The sequence below is a fragment of the Biomphalaria glabrata genome, chromosome 4, assembly GCF_947242115.1.
Source record: "Biomphalaria glabrata chromosome 4, xgBioGlab47.1, whole genome shotgun sequence".
Taxonomy (NCBI): domain Eukaryota; kingdom Metazoa; phylum Mollusca; class Gastropoda; family Planorbidae; genus Biomphalaria; species Biomphalaria glabrata.
The window spans coordinates 53,235,135-53,253,980 of NC_074714.1; the positions used below are offsets into that span (position 1 = coordinate 53,235,135).

At 37.3% G+C, this 18,846-nt stretch overlaps 1 protein-coding gene across 6 annotated transcripts in view; it reads left to right on the forward strand.

Annotated features, from left to right (window-relative positions):
* The window catches only part of LOC106069686 (plexin-B-like), a 237,934-nt gene that overhangs the window by 123,396 nt on the left and 95,692 nt on the right, over positions 1-18,846 (forward strand). For 5 of the 6 annotated variants that reach the window (XM_056025494.1, XM_056025495.1, XM_056025497.1 and 2 more), the window contains one exon: positions 17,572-18,014. In XM_056025494.1, the coding sequence (XP_055881469.1) occupies positions 17,840-18,014 (175 nt within the window). In that variant the 5' untranslated portion in view covers positions 17,572-17,839. Of the gene's footprint in view, positions 1-5,753; positions 5,998-17,571; positions 18,015-18,846 lie in introns of those variants that run through there. The other variant, XM_056025499.1, reaches the window with a different exon arrangement.

Here is an 18,846-nt window from a genome sequence, read left to right on the forward strand (position 1 = left end):
AACAAGGGCGTTAATAATATATAACCAAGGGCGTTAATAATATATCAACAAGGGCGTTTATTATATATAAACAAGGGCGTTAATACTATATAAACAAGGGCGTTAATAATATATAAACAAGGGCGTTAATAATATATAAACAAGGGCGTTAATAATATATAAACAAGGGCGTTAATAATATATAAACAAGGACGTTATCCCCCTTCCCGTTTTTTACAACTTATTACAAAGCTTATATCCAATCACTCTGTTTATCTATCTGTCAATTTGTCTGTCTGGTAAAAAGTTTGTACACGTTATTCCCCACCCCCCCAGCCATTCTCGGATCAAGTTGAAACTTAGCATACTTATTTATCGGCGTAGACAAGACATGAATCAATGTAGAAAATAAAGCGAATCTGTCGATTAATTACTGGTAATTAATTATTTTGTTTGATAACAGCAAGGGAAATTAATCCTTCAGTATTCAGCGATACGGCTAAATGTGTAGAGCTCCGTCCCCTTATATATTTATTGTACCTTACTAAATATGAAAAAATAAACGGTTAATGAAGTAGTTATTGTTAATAAATTATTTAATGTGTTATCGAGTAAGGAAAAAAGCTTCTACATTATTGAGATATATAGCTGTTGGTGTGGAGTTATTTCCCATGATTTTGTTTATATTTTGCAATTTTTTTTAAATATTGTTTTTATTGTTTAAGTTAAAGTTGAAATAACTATTGCCTCCTTTTTTCCGAAGATAGGTGACGCCCTTGAGAGAGCTATTGATTCCGAAGTCATGTGTATGTGTTGAATTATGTATGCATCTGTGTGTACATTTCTAGTGATGTCTGGGGGTTGAGAAGCAGTAAGAGAGAGTCTTGCGGGGGGGGGGGCGGTAAGAAAGAGTCTGGGGGGGTGCATGAACGTGAGGGTTGGGAGAAAAAGAGATGGTGGTTGGGTGTGTGTTTATACTTTTAAAGTGAAGACGTTTTCTAAGCAGTGTTTTTTGCTGAAATGATGGTTGCTTTGAGGATGGTGGTTGAAAAGGGGCGGGGCGAGAGGTTGTAGGTCACGGTGTTCTTGTAATCCCCCCCACGTGACTTGGAAGGCCACAGCACGTCCTGGCTTGAGTGTCAAAGTGCTCATCTTCATACACTTTACTCACTACACATCCATCATTCCAACCTCATCCTCATTTCCCATGCACACCACTAACCCAACCACAGTCACCATGTTTTCCACGTTGACCACACATATTCCACATCTTTCCATCTACCACACTTACCACCAACCACACCCGACACAGTTTCTGTTTTTTTTTCTCCTTTTCCATACCAATTGTTTACGTTGTAAACTGTAATTTTGGCTTACTTGTAGAATAGCTTTTCAGGCGCCCTCATACACCCTCTTTTTCTTGAACCGTACGCCCCCTCCCCCCTCGCAACAGTGGCAGTGGAAAACAAACGTAGGAGAACGAGGCATGACCTAATGGCCCGGAAACACCTATCCGCCATCTTTCTTGACTTAAAACATATTGAATTCTTACTTACAAATAAAATTCCGATTTCAGGGCATGCATTCTATTGGACAGATGATGTTAAGGTCATCTGTTTCTTTGGCCAAGGCTAACGAGTATGGTTTCATGTGGTCAGCACAACGACCAGCCGCCTTTACTTTCCCCCATCTAAAGTCAGGTACCCATTGGAGCCGGGTGATTCAGTGACGCCCTAAAAATCCTGAATTTCAAAATCCCAGTGTTCACCGAGATTCGAACCCAGGGCGCGCCAAGTTCGAAAGCCAAGTGCCTAACCACTCAGCCATCGCGACCCAAAGTGGCTTAAGCTTTAATTATCGATAAAATGGGGTTGATGGGTTTGACCAATATAATTAAAAAATAATTGCCTAATTCGTTATTGAATATAATTCATATGTTGGTAATAAACTATAAACTATTTAAAGCCTATGTCTTATATCTGTATTGTGATAGTAGTATTATAGCCTGACTAATTGTTGTCGCGTGATATGGTATGTCAAGTTTGCTAAGAACAACAAAAGTTATGTATGAATTTTTTTTTTCAGAATTTATTGAAATGTTCAATTAGAGCTAAAAATAGCTCACAAAAGTCAAAGGGATCTATATATAGACTCGATTTTTAAACTAACGATAATCCCGTTTTTACTAATAGTACTCCTAAGTAGCATTGTATAAAATTGGATAAATATAAATAACTGTCTTGATTTCAACACTCTCTTACTGTAGATTTATTATTGAAATTGTTATATATTTTGTCCCTATACTAGACGTTACCTGTTTATTCATTATACAATTCAAGATCTTTGTATTACAGTTTTAAAGTTTGATCAATAATAATAATAATCTATATTGACGGTGGGTAAATTTGTTCTACAGTTGGGCATTACACACACCACTACATTATAAGAGTATTCAACTTGTACGATAGCACCAGTGTCGTAGCAAGGTACCCGAAGGCACGGGTTGAAGAATATAATATGTCGGTGCTCTCCCCCCCCCCCAATAAGACAAATTTAGTGTGTGCCAAAAAAAAATCGAGTATTTTGTATATGTAACAAAAGTCATTCCAATGCAACTAGTTATAAATCGGCTTTGTACAAGTTCATGTGGGCCCCAATTGGTCATGAGCCATGGGCCCAAATGCAATGAAACACTTGCAATGGTTGTTACGTGGGCCCCTAATGGATGCGCCATGGATGCTACGCCACTGGATAGCACACATATGTACGTGATCATGTCCCATTTTCTTTTAAACATTTCCTGAAGTGGATTTCTGTTTGGTCGCATACTTCTACTCCTGCAGAAATCTTCAGCGGACACACAACAATACATGATAAGTGCACACAGTCTGTTCGATAGGAGATTGGAGAGCACACAATATATATATAAGCGCTCACTATCCATTTTCTCTTTAACATTTTCTGTAGTGGATATCGGTTTATTTACTTGCTAGTGCTTCAGAAAGATTCAGCTACGCTTTGACTATGATGCCACTAGATTTACTTTTAGAATTACGCATGCGCAACAATCACGAATACCAGGGTTACTAAGGTGTTATTGCCCTTGTGGATATCCTGTAGACACGTCCACACTTATTTCCATTTTATTGTCTAGAAGTTTGCTCGCTATATAGGTAGGTGCATGTCTTGTTACTCGCTATATAGGTAGGTGCATGTCTTGGATTGAAGTGTTTTTACAATATTTAACAACCTCTGCACTCACCTACATTTTCACTCGTCTCGTTCGCCCTTCTCTCCACTTCACGCACGACCTTTCAAGTTGTTTCAACCCCATCTTATTTGCATACGTGTATCAAACAATCCAACTTGAGTTTTAAATGTCCGATTGTCTATTTACACTGTTGTTTGAAAAATAATGCATCTTTTTTTTTTTACTCAGCATGAATACGAGTAACATTAAAGTGGATCTCCAGTGAAGGACTCGGCCTAAGGACTTAGATATTGTTTTTCTTCTTTTTTTTTTTTCAATATTTTACTTTAATAAAAAATTATTGTGTAAATTGAAATATTTTATCTAACAAGTTACAGAAGTTCGAAGCATTGATCGGCAAGCCATAGAGATCTGTTTTCTCTGTTTAAAGTCGGCTGTTTCTGAGGCAATTTTAAGTTTTACAGGGTAGGATCGCTAGCTCTACACCGAAGTTACACCGAACCCTTCTCCTTTCTTACCCAGATTTGGGACCAACAAATAGTTACACTAATCATTGAGTGATAAGCATAATATTTTATAATAGTAATGTTAGAATAGTCATATGAATTTGTTCTTCTACACGGAATAAGAAATATGCCTTTATCATAAGTTATAATTAGTTTTGTTATGTAATATTTTACTTTACCACTGGACTGTCTCAAAGCTTAGTGATTTTACTAATGGTGTTACTATAGTTCAGGGGTGGACAACCCTTTGTATCGAGGGACGCATGCGGCCCGCGGTCCGTAATTTTCCCACCCCTGATCTAGTTAAAAGTAAGTTTTCATTTGCTATCAACGTCATGGCTCTTTTTTGCGCTGTTCTTCAATTAGTTAATGTAGAGATATCAGCATAGTCTTAGTATTAGACTATTTAGACCTAAGTAAGTAAAGTAAAGTTCCCCTTTCACACCTTGTGGTCTATAGGGCAGATGATGTAAAGGTCATCTGATTCTGTGGCCTACGGTTAACGAGGGTGTCATGTGGCCAGCACAACGACCTTTACTTTTCCCCAACTAATGTCAGGTACCCATTAGAGCTGGGTGGACTCAGAGGCGCCCGAAGATCCCGAAATTAAAAATCCCAGTCTTCACCAGGATTCGAACCCCGGACCTCGGTTCGGTATCCAAGCGCTTTACCGCTCAGCCACCGCCTCCCAATTTAGACCTACTTTATATAATTATTTAAGTTTTTTGTTGTTGACCCAATTCTGATACTCTTATGGTGACACAACTAGCAGAAGAATTCACCAAGTACATAATAGCTGAAGCCAGAGGTTCACATTTGTACTTGAGCGACATGTAGATTTAATCAACAGTTCTTGATTCATTGGAGATAATTTATAAACGCAAGGACTGTTCTGAAGACAAGAGGTTAGGGTTAGACTGACCCCTCATACATAATCAAGCAGAGTGTGGAATTTTTTGTTTGGGGGCTGACCATTAGCTGAAATGAGCTAATTAACTGATCAGTCGTTTTGAAGTACGGAGATGTGCTAGGATGCACGTGTATGTTAGACTGATGTCTACTTTCTGTTTCTTCAGCTCACTCACGCACACACACACGCGCACACACGCACACACACACGCACGCACACACACACACACACGCACGCACACACACACACACACACACGCACACACACACGCACACACGTGTGATTTTGCAACCATTCGACAAATGTCTATGCCTCGAAAGTGACGTCACCGCAGGGGCCCTTGTAGTGGACTTTGGTCAAACAAGTGGGTCCGGTCCAGCCCTGGTTTAATTGCGTGAGAAAAAAAAAAAAAGAGTGCGTAAAGAAATCAAATGAGGAGGGAGCGAGAGAAGGAGGAAAGGGGGGGGGAGGTGGAAAAGAGAACCGCGTACAAAATCAAAGTGGCGATTCAACGAGTGTCCGCTGGTCATAGAGGCTTAGGGGTCCGTGAGATTTCTTGCAGTGTGAGCTGTCATGAAGTGGTCACTCGTGCAGATTGCCACCAATTCCGCCAACTGGTCAACTCTAAGGCCAGGGCAATAGAACAACATAATTCCTGCTTTTGTGGACCGGGGGAGGGAAGAGGAGAGGAGAGAGAGAGAAAAAAAAGACAGAATGGGGAGGGGGAGGCAGTAATCTGACGAGAAATCTAACAAGTAGGTTCTCCCACAAAATTCCCATGTCCTCAATTCAATCCTCAATATTGCCCTCCCCCCTCTCCTCCTCTCAGCTCCAGCGTCTTCCATCTCAACCAATATCTTAACAACATGTCTTGGAACTTTTGGAGAAAAAAAGAAACATTTCTTCATAGTCTCTCCCTCTTATGACGTAATCATACGCTTTTGACGATATATCCCCCCCCTTCTCCCTCACCCACTTACACCAGCCCCCAAATTTCCCACTCCCCTCACTTTTTTCCTTATATCACCCCAGCTCCCTACCCCCCTGCCTCAAGTGCTGTATATATAAAAATTAGCGCCTTCCCTAGACGTGACTTATATACACAACAATTTTGGAGTTGGCAACACGTTGGATGCGTTTAGTTACTGAGGAAACATAGCGTTATATCTTATTATTACAATATTATCTCGTCATTCTGACTAGATATAGATCTAATACTTTTTTTTGTGCTATTGTTGTTGTTTTTTTTTTTTGTTATTTAGTAGATCTATATTCTTGGATTGAGTTCCCGACGTCACGTTGGTAGAAGACAAATTGTTTCGTTGTCTTCTGTTTGTGTTTCGCAATTTTATTTTCAGGATTTAACAAATTATTTGATTTTTTTCTTGAAGGTAAGGATAAGTATTTTAACATGCAAAATACACAAAGTGCTTTAAGAAACACAGCAACACAAAGCTTCTCTAAGGGAAAGAACGCCTCTCTTACAACTATTTCGATCAACAATATAAAAGTTATTTCCCTTATTCGATATCAAACAAAATTATTAATTACCAGTAATTCATTGAATAATTGGTAATTTTTTTTTTATTCATTCATATTTTGTTAGGTACAATAAATAATTTATAAGGTATCAACTGGTGGGAGAATGCTGTGTGGTGGGGGTGGGAAGGGTAATTTTATAAGGGGACTAAACCCAACAAATTAGCCATATCTGTGAATACTGAAAGATTATTCTCCCTTGTTGGTATCAATCAAAATAAAATTAATTACCAGTAATTAAATGACTAATTGGTCAATGTTTTGTATTGATTCATGTCTTGTCAATGCCAATAAATAAATGGGCAGCGTTTCAATTCGCTCTGAGAATGGGCGTGGGAGAAATAACGAGTACAAACTTTTTACCAGACAAACAAACAAAATAAACCATTGACATATGCATATTCATGTACACATATATATATTTAGAATAGTAATTTTTTTTAATGTATATAAGTTAGTTTTTTTTTGTACTAAATTTATTTATATTTTATGTATTTTTTATGTTAGCCTACTTCTTATGAAAACTATATAATGTATTAGAGTTACCTTTCCTTGATCAAAAGTGTTAAATCTAAAAACATTTATAAAAAAATAGAAAGCGTCTGTGGGATAAAAAAAAAACCTACTCTAAGGACTTACTGTAAGCTTGCCAAAACATACATAAAAGCGTACATTTTAATTAATTCTCCAGCCGCGCATGCATTAGTTATGATCTCATTGTTGCCTACGCCGAGTCATTTGTGTTTAGTTTTGAAGCGGGAATTGTCTCAGAGCACTAAGGTTATAAAGACACTTCTTTTAAACATTAAGAGAAAAATCAATGACGATAAATGTTGTATCAATCAGTCAATTAATCGGTTTAACTTGACTTATGGTTGGAGTTGTTTATTACAAGCGTTACTGTGTCTTTAGTGGACAGTCTGGGATTTAAAAAAACAAAAAAACTTTTTCAGTCGAGTGTCTTGTCTCGTGTGTCTCGTCTCGTGTGTCCTGTGTGTCTCCTGAAGTCGCGGTAGTCTCCATCCTCCGTTTTAACGGGAGTCGCTGGGCAGGTATCGATTTTACAGCCCGTAGTTTACAACAATTCCCCTCCCTCCCCCTCCTGAAACAATCTCACCCCCACATCTCCGAGTCTCCTCACCCACAAGGCCATTACATTCCACACACCTCCACACGGGCACACACACGCACCTTGCCCCGCTGGGAGTTGCCCGTTGGTCAGGTCCATGTCATGATTGCCTCCCTTACTTTTTTTTAAATTTTGATATTGCGGGGTTACTTGCCCATTGGATTCAACAGTTGTTTTTTTGTTTTTTTCCTTAAAGTTAATTCTTTTAAGTTTTTTTTTTGCTTTTCAAAAGCCATTTTCTCTCGATATAATCAATACCTCTCTAGCGCTTGGAATTGAATGTGTATGATCTAAGGCAGTGGTTCTCAACCTTTTAAGTTCGGCGACCCCTTTTTACAATCCACCACTCTGCCGCGACCCCCACCCCCACCCCCACATACATACAGCAATAGAAGAGTAGACAATAACAATCCATGTTTTCGATGGTCTTAGGCGACCCCTGGCAAATGGTCAATCGACCCCCAAAGGGGGTCGCGACCCACAGGTTGAGAACCCCTGATCAAAGGTCAAATACATAGGCTTCTTGTTCATGTCGAACTAAAAAAAAACAACAATAAAAAGGTTTTGGTTTGATATGTTCCTATTTTTCCTATTTACCAAACTCGTACAGCGTACTCTTGTAGTTTTCTTTGGAACATGAAGTATACCGAATGTAGTACAAGTTTTAATCATGCCTAGAAGTGTGCTTGCATAACCGTAACATGGACACAGACATGGACACAGATATGGACACAGACATGGACACAGATATTTACACAGACATGGACACAGATATTTACACAGACATGGACACATACATTGACACAGACATGGACACAGATTTTTACAGACATGGACACAGATATTTACACAGACATGGACACGGATATTTACACAGACATGGACACATATATTTACACAGACATGGACACAGATATTTACACAGACATGGACACAGATATTTACACAGACATGGACACATACATTGACACAGACGTGGACACAGAGATTTACACAGAGATTTACACAGACATGGACAAATAGATTTACACAGACATGGACACAGAGATTTACACAGACATGGACACAGATATTTACACAGACGTGGACACAGACATTGACACAGACATGGACACAAATATTTACACAGACATTGACACAAACATGGACACTAATATTTACACAAACATGGACACAGATATTTACACAGACATGGACACAGATATTTACACAAACATGGACACAGATATTTACACAGACATGGACACAGATATTTACACAGACATGGACACATACATTGACACAGACGTGGACACAGACATTGACACAAACATGGACACAGATATTTACACAGACATTGACACAAACATGGACACTAATATTTACACAAACATGGACACAGATATTTACACAGACATGGACACAGATATTTACACAAACATGGACACAGATATTTACACAGACATGGACACAGAGATTTACACAAACATGGACACAGATATTTACACAGACATGGACACAGATATTTACACAGACATGGACACAGATATTTACACAGACATGGACACAGAGATTTACACAAACATGGACACAGATATTTACACAGACATGGACACAGATATTTACACAGACATGGACACAGATATTTACACAGACATGGACACATATATTTACACAGACATGGACACATAGATTTACACAGAGATTTACACAGACATGGACACAGAGATTTACACAGACATGGACACAGAGATTTACACAGACATGGACACAGATATTTACACAGACGTGGACACAGACATTGACACAGACATGGACACAGATATGGACACAGACATGGACACAGATATTTACACAGACGTGGACACAGACATTGACACAGACATGGACACAGATATGGACACAGACATGGACACATACATTGACACAGACATGGACACAGATATTTACTTAGACATGGACACGGATATTTACACAGACATGGACACAGATACTTACACAGACATGGACACAGATACTTACACAGACATGGACACGGATATTTACACAAACATAAACACAGATATTTACACAGACATGGACACAGATATTTACACAGACATGGACACAGATATTTACACAGACATGGACACGGATATTTACACAGACATGGACACATATATTTACACAGACATGGACACAGATATTTACACAGACATGGACACATACATTGACACAGACGTGGACACATACATTGACACAAACATGGACACAGATTTTTACACAGACATTGACACAAACATGGACACAGATATTTACACAGACATTGACACAGACATGGACACATACATTGACACAGAAATTTACACAGACATGGACACAAAAGACAGTTTACTGACATGTACATACAATGAACTTTTTTCTTATTCTAAAAATAGTTTTCAAAGACAAGAGTTTTGAAAAACCAATTCCCCTGTATGTCATTGCAAATCTAGGTTTATTCTAGGTTTATTCTAGTTTTATTCTAGGCTTATTCTAGAGTATGAAACAAACCAACTTTAAAGTAAAAAAAAAATAAATAAACCTTTTTCTTTAATTTTCGTTCGTTATTTTTATTGATTACCATAAATTCTTCTTTTTTGTCTTTTTTCTTTGCCAGGAACCATAATTTACAAAACTAATTTTGAATCGCGAGTGACCTTTCCTTTTTTTCCCCCTGTTTGTTAAACTCCAGCTTTAACTGAGCAATTAAACGACGGAGTCCATCGATTGATGAAAGGACGAGAAGGGATTGGGGATGGTGGGCGGGGGATGGGGATGCGTCGACATGAGGATAATATCCCAACCGGAAGGATAAAATTATGACTTACTTAAAAGATCAGAGACTTAAGTCTTGAGGCTCACCCACAGAAGAAATCAGACTAGGACAAAATGGCCGAATGTCTGGGCTTCTGTCTTTACTTAAAATAATTAACTTCCGGTATATTTTTTATAAAAAAATATTTTATTTTTATAAAAGTACTCTTTAAGAGTTTTTGACTTTATGTACACGTGTTGTACGGGTTATTGTACACGTGACAGCATATGTGTTTGTACATTAATGGGTAACTGTGTACATGCAAGTGTTGCACATGTCTTGTGTACATATGTATGTGTACAATGTGTGTATATGGGTACATGTGTGTTTACATGTTTGTGTACATGTACAGGTTTCTAAGTCTTGCAGTTACAGAGTTTCACCTCGTTGCTTGGTACTTTTTCTTTTCTTTCTGTACATTCCCCCCCCCCCCCCCCAAATAATTGTGCCGCGTGATCCAACGCTTTACTTGTCAGAAATAAAAAACTTAAGTTTTTTTCGCTTCATGTTTATATTCGAAACGACCGTGATAGAACTTTTAAAAAACAAAGCTTTTCAAAGTCCAGGGAAGCTAAAACATAAATTTAGTTTCAGCAATAAATAGAATCCAGATATTTCTAGAAGTATCCTATGTCGCTGAGTTTTAAAAAGTGGAAAAAAAGAATTCGTTGCCAATTTCATTTCAAAACATTCAATGCAAACTTATTTAATTACGCTTTTATTTTAAAGATGTACTTATTTATTGTTTGTTTGTAAATGTTTTGCATACTTCGGATATTCCTTCAGGGTTGAATATCTGTCACTTCTTAGTCCAAACCTCCGCAGCATCAGGAATACCAGCAGGCAGGGTATGAGCCCAGCACCAGCGAGAAGTCCTAAATAGAGTCTAACGCACATACCGCACGACCAGACGGCCACCTGATTGTCGTCTATGATATAATATTGTTTATTGTTCTTTAATGGACTGTACCACAGTAACTTCCCTAAGATTTTTAATTTCGGGATCTTTAGGTCGCTTCTGAGTCCAGCAAACCCTGACATTAGTTGGAGTAAAAAAAAAAGGCGGTTGGTCGTTTTGCTGGCCACATGACAACCTCGGAAACCGTGGGCCACAGAAACAGATGACCTTTACATCGTCTGCTACATAGATTGCAAGGTCTTCATGTATACACTTCCGGCCTCACATCTGTGGTGAATTTGATCAATTCATTCACTGACCTATATATACGTATCGGGTTGATACCCTGCTATTGACAACTATCTAGAGCTCTGCAAAGTGAATACGTCTTCTGGATACAATGGCTAGACCTTCACACCCTGTGAACCCCAAAAGCAAGCCAGAAATGTCCTTGAACTGGGAGCCTGGCATCAAAGGAGCTCATTTATCTCTGACCCGACCTGGCGTGACCTAGTTAACCTCTCATCGATTTCATCTGCGGACTTTCACGTTTTACTCACCCCGCTCCCAACTTTGGGCCCCCCCTCCCCAACATCTTTTCTTAACTCCCAAGGCCTTCTTTCTCCTCCTCCTCCCCTCACCCTCTTTCGTACTTCTTTTTCTTACCACTTAAGGACATAATTATTATTTGTAAAGAGCTTGCGAGGACTTGAGGTCCGCAGGACCCTGGACGAGAAGGAGGCACGAGGTCTTAGGTCATGAGTGTGTAAAAAAAAAAAAGGCAAAAATAATCGAAAAAATGTGAAGAGTGAGCAATCTACAAGAATAGGAACGAACATGAACTCTCACCAAAAAAAAACCCAGATAAACACACACTGATACAACAAGATGAAAAGAAAAAAAAACCCAGATGAAAAAAAAATGAGTTAATGACATGATGACAAGGTCATCTTAACGGGCAGACCCGTACAGATGCGGACATTTGAAAATGTGGCTGTATCATTTCAGACGAAAATTGAATGTGGATTCTATCATCGGGAACTGTTGATTGAAATACTGTTCCCTTAAAGCAGAAAAATGTCCAGCCACCCCTCTTTTCGGTCTAACATGGAGGAGATCTAGACTAGACTGGACATAAACTAGTTTTTTTTTTTAAAGGAAACCTCAGAATTTGCGCTATTCAATTTTAGCTTTATCATCACAGGATAGTAGTATTCAGAAGTAGTTTTTCCATTATTTCTGTGTTGCTAGTGCACAATTTTGGGATTTATAACAATTACTACTTCAACTGATAATCAATGTAAATAATAGGGTTAAGTAAATATGTTTATTTTTCCTAATTTTGCTATGCAAATGCAATCAAAAATATGATTACAATTATTATTTTAACAAATAATCAATGTAAATAATATGGTTAAGTAAGTATGTTTATTTTTCCTAATTTCGCAGTACGTACTTTAAATAAATATTAATAAAATAAAATTTGTTTCTTTCCTTTGCAAATTTTTAGTTTCTTTGAATCCTAAATATGGCACATTGGGCAACAACGGTAAATGAGAATTTCTCTACTGGGTTTGTCATTAATGAGATGGATTTCTGAAATTTGTCACGACGCACGAATTTTATGTAAAAAGTTAGCTCAATAGGATCATGAATATTATGTCATACAATATCAGGATTATGTTTCTTTACTAGGACGGAAATGTGAGTTCACAGTAGGAATTGAAAAATGTGGTGTTTGATGTTAGCAATTGGAATTTTAAAATACATAAGAAAAGAAGATTGGTGAAAAAGGGGGAAATTCTTTGAGACATGATAACACCCTTACAACAAGGGGAGAGAAATGAGGACCAGACTAACGTAGAAAAGATGGGAGTTAACCGTGGCGGAGACAAGTGTGGGGTGATTCGAGGGGCCAAATGGATGAAGCTTTTACTTCAACATGACAATTGTGTGTGGGGTGGGATTGTGTGGTACATGTGGCGTTTGTGTGTGGAAGAGAGGATCTTGCTAAAGTGTGAATGGGTTGTGTGTTGGAGGGTGGGTGTCTTGAGGTGGTGTTCACCCTGTGGGTGGCGTGAGCGAAGCTGAATGAAGGTTTTAAAAGCGTAACATCAAATCAATTGTGTTTGTGTGTCTGTCTGTGTGTCTGTCTGTGTTATCGAAACGGACGAAGCGACACTTCGTTTGTAAACAATGAGTAGACTATTAGAGTCTTTTTCTTCTATAACTTTTTTTTCTGCCTTAGTTGACATGATCAGCCATTTCAGCGTACAAGCATTTTTGATCAATATCTTCGCTCCAAATCTCTCTCTCTTTCTTCGTCACATATTCTCTTTCTTGGTCCATCACTCTCTTTTTTTATTTCTCTCTATATATCTCTTTTCCTTTTTATCTTCTTATTATTCTAAACCTCTCTTCTGTCATCGGCGAACCCACAAGAGCGGGATGTTCGTCTAACAATCCTGTCTCTACCCCCCTTCCACCATTCCAGTGCTCGTCAATTCTTCCAGCGGTAGCAGCAGGCCTGTATAAGGGGAGAGAGCTTACATATATGTATATGTACATATATATGTATACGGTAAGGTCTATTGCTTTAATCCTAAAACAAAAAACGTAATAATACTACAGTTGTTGTATTAGAAAATGGTGAGGACATTTATGAATATATATTCGATTTTTGGGATTTCTGAAAAAAAAAAAGGTTTAGTGGTGTCACACCAAGTGACCTCCAGACGAAATGAACAAACATTTCTTCATGTACCTACCTTCCCCCTTCACTTAAGAAACGCCTATGCTCACAGTCCCACGACTCCTTCCAAAACCAGAGTGTTAAATTAGTTATTCTCCAATTCTACGGTAAGCTTCGCATCATCCATGCGGCCGGTGGCAGCGTTATCGATCAGGAGATTATGTGTTTTGTTCAATGCCTCCCACTACAGGGTCTGATCGAAGGTTGAATGCCAGACTTTTGTTTTCTGACATGTTACTTGGACTTTAGCTGGACATGGTCAATAAACAACATGCTATTTGGACATTAACTGGACATGTTTCTTAGAAATAGTTTGACATTATCATTAAATGGCATGTTACTTAGACATTATCAAGACATGGTCATTAATGGTATGTTACTTAGACATTATCTAGGCATGGCTAATAAACGGCATGTAACTTTGACATTATCTAGACATGGTCAGTAAGCTAGCAATAAGCATCTGTTCAGTCAAGAGTAGGGGTGCACCGGATAGTAGCTCCGACTCCGGCAGAATATTCGGCCATATTCAACTCCGGCCAAATATCACTGCAGAATAGTTGGTCAAATAGTAAAACGTACACCTTTCTTACTGTCTATCCATCTTTAACATTAGTTCATATGATCGCAATCAATCGATTAAAAAAAATATGTACAGAAGGTCAAAGGTGAAGTTCTGGTAGCAAACTTGTTTTATCTTTTTGTTTGTCTGTTTACCAACTTACCTTCCTAGTTACTCTGCCACCCATCTATCTATCTATCTATTTATCTATCTATCTATCTATCTATCTATCTATCTATCTATCTATCTATCTATCTATCTATCTATCTATCTATCTATCTATCTATCTATCTATCTATCTATTTGTCTACGTATCTATCTATCTATCTATCTATCTATTTAAGGCTATCTATCTATCTATCTATCTATCTATCTATCTATCTATCTATCTATCTATCTATCTATCTATCTATCTATCTATCTATCTATCTATCTATCTGTCTGTCTGTCTGTCTGTCTGTCTGTCTGTCTGTCTGTCTATCTATCTATCTATCTATCTATCTGTCTGTCTGTCTGTCTGTCGGTCTGACATTCTGTCCATCTATCCATCCAGCAATCTATCCATACCTATGATGTTGACTTCGTTAAATTTTTCTTTTTTTCGACCAGAAGACCAAAATCTATATTTTGTTTTATTTCATCTATCTAATTATTTCTCCTTTTATTTTAGTTTTCCAATTTTTTTCTCTCTTTTTCGTGGGTCGTCATACTCGTTTCCGTTCCCGTTCCCGTTAACGACATCACCACTATGCAGGAATAAAACAAGGGAAGATAATGCAATCAGAAGGACATGCTACTTAGCTTAAACGCCAATGCTTTGTCTCCCCCCCCCCCTGAACAAGATGGCCGGCGTACATCAAGCCTCAAGTGTGAGTTAAGGCCATCTTGATTATTCCGCTCGGCCAGGACAATGAAACATCCATATGCGCTGCCCCGTGCTGGTGTCCACAGCTTTGGCCCCCGACGTGTCTCATAAAAAGGGCACCCCACATGACTCCCAGTGCATGATTATTGATGAGGCGGTATGATTATCTCAAGAATTAAGCAAGGCACTTTATATGCATATTCCTCATCTTTTCTTCCTATATTATATTATATTATATTATATTATATTATATTATATTATATTATATTATATTATATTATATTATATTATATTATATTATATTATATTATATTATATTATATTATATTATATTATATTATATTATATTATATTATATTATATTATATTATATTATATTATATTATATTATATTATATTATATTACTACTTAAATATATATATATATATATATATATATATATATATATATATATATATATATATATATATATATATATATATATAGTCATGGATTTAGATGAAAAGTAACATTGAAAAATTAATAATTCAGAGAGATTGTCAAAACTTTTATGCAAATCTACTAAACCAGTTATATGCATATGGCAACATTCTATATTAATTCTCAAAAATTGATTCTTTATTTAGATCCAAAAAATATGACAAATAAATTTCAACTTTGGTATTAAAAGAGGCACATAAATCCCAAACAGAGGCAAAGAAAAGAGGCCCAAGGATTCCCATGATGATAAAGCTAAAACTGAATAGCGCAAATTCTGAGCTTTTAGAAAAAAAAAAAATAGATGTATAGTAACCTGTAATGCATTAAATTTTGATCTCCTGTAGTCGTAGTCTTAGAGTAGATAAATTTTAAAAGTCACAAAACAAAAAAAAAATATTGATCTTCAAACAACATACTTTTCCCCCTACAAATGAAATACTTCTCGTACCTAAGAACTCAGCAATCCAATCGTACTACCTCTTACCACCCTTCCCTTATTGTATACGCAAATCTCTACTCATATACATCGCGTTGAGCTATAACGTTTCTGGCGCATGTTCGAATCCACTCTGTACCGTTTCTTTATCGTCGAGTACGCCATCTTGTCACGTGACTAATAACTGTGAATTTTAAATAACCTCCCTTAGTTTCCCCCCCCCCCCCACTTTCTCCCTGCGCCCCCTTCAAAGGAGCAGTTAAAATTTCAAGGTGCGAGCAGCTCATTGGGGATCCTCCTCTGCTCACCCCTCTCCCAGTGCAACACGTCAGCCCCTTTTTTTTTTATTAGCCTCCTCTTTCCTACCCTCCCTCCCTCCCTCAGTCGTGTTGTGTTACACCTCAATTCCCTCCTTCCCCATCTCTTCACCGGGGCCGTTCTCCAGTAGCTCGTCTCAGACTACAACTTTTAATCTCTCAAAACCTGAGCAAACGTCAGCTATGAGCTAATTGTGAGCTAATTTATTATACAAGAGCTAATTCTGGTTTTTTACTCACCTTTTTTTTTTCCACTCAGAAATGCACTTTCACTCACACTCCCTGACATACACTTTCACACACACGCTCACGCTCAATTACAGGTAGAGACGTCTTCATTATGGCTACTGCTGGGGCTATGCGGTGCAACCTTGGGCTGGTAGCAGGCCTTAGGGCACCTGAGATGAACTCCTATTGAAAAATCAGAGCAGGAAGGAGGCCTTAGGGCACCTGCATTTTCTTGCCACATCTTTAATGACAACTTCGCTGGATAATATATTTTTGAGCATTTGACTAGTTCCACCGTCCCGTAGAAGAGTGGGATTGAGACATTGGCATGCTCTTTGTGAGTCAGGATCCCTGAAAATAACATTCTTGTACATTCTGTGACATAATGAAATTTTTAATTTGTAAGCTATTGAAGATTTTCATATATGTCCGAAAAACTATAAATAGCAAGCATTTTTGGGTATCCAGTGTATTACACACACACACAAAATGGTGATAAGCTATGCTATTAAAAATATAATGGGAAATGCTCTAGCTTATTTTAGCATTATACAATTAAAACTGTAAAGCTTTCATTTGTAACTTTTATTTACTTGAGCCTTGTTAAAATCAATTTAGCGTCTTCCGGTCACTTCTTATGTTAGCCTTTGATTCCCTTGCCCGATTCCTTTGAGAGCCCTGGGGACCTTATAATCTGGACATTCAGTCTTATCTTGCGCTTTTTTTCGACAATGCTTAGAAGCTCATCATGGGGCCTGGTCGCCATTGAGATCCTAATTTGGATTTCCTAATTTGTGATGAGGTCTTTTTTGGTGATACCTAGAACCCTTCTGTAGCATCTCAAATTTCATGAATATTATTCCATTTATTTATACTAAATCATAATATTGTAGTCATCGTCAGTACACTCATATCTACTTGTCTTTGTTTCTTATATCTTCAGATTGTGGTATGAAATTTGAAAACTCCATACGAAGCAGACGTAGCCAATGAGAAAATTTAAAAACAGGAAATGGACGCGAATGGTGCTGATGTTTCCGGAACAAAATGACAATGGTTTTGATAACTAAAACAACGGCCTATACTTAGTGCTACTTGTAGGAACTATTTGAAAAAAAAAGAAAGAAAGAATTGATTCGTTTGGCAGGAGAGTTTCTTTCCCCTGAAGGATAGGAATAGAGGGAGATAATTGAAAAAAAAAAGGAGAGAAAATGGATTTATTTAAAAATAGATCGACACAAATAGTTTGGAGGACAAGAGGATGGGCCTTAACCACTCTGGTGGTTTTGGTGACAATGATGGCGATGCCCCTGGAGACGAAATACATCGGGCCTAAGCTGACACATATGGTGCTGGATGATTCGACTGGAATCGTTTACGTGGGAGGTAAATCTAACAGCTTAAACACTTGCAATTTAACCTCTATCTATCTATCTATCTATCTATCTATCTATCTATCTATCTATCTATCTATCTATCTATCTATCTATTTATGGCTATCTATCTATCTATCTATCTATCTATCTATCTATCTATCTATCTATCTATCTATCTATCTATCTATCTATCTAAGGCTATCTATCTATCTATCTATCTTTCTATCTATCTATCTATCTATCTATCTATCTATCTATCTATCTATCTATCTATCTATCTATCTATCTATCTATCTATCTATCTATCTATCTATCTTTCTATCTATCTATGTATCTATCTATCTAAGGCTATCTATCTATCTATCTATCTGTCTATCCATCTATCTATCTATCTATCTATCTATCTATCTATCTATCTATCTATCTATCTATCTATCTATCTTTCTATCTATCTATCTATCTATCTATCTATCTATCTATCTATCTATCTAAGGCTATCTATCTAAATATCTATCTATCTATCTATCTATCTATCTATCTATCTATCTATCTATCTATCTATCTATCTATCGTTATCTTACATCTTTATCTCTATTTTTTTCTCTTTTGATGTGCACTCTCTCTCTCTCTTTCTCTCTGTATATATTTCTCTCTGTATCTGTCTGTCTTTCTCTCGCTGTCTCCAAATCAATAAACCAATCTAATCAAACATCTACCTCTATATCTCTCTGTTTTTGTCACTTTTTTTCGTTCTCTCTCTCTCTATGTATATATATATATATATATATATATATATATATATATATATAAATATATATATATATATATATATATATATATTT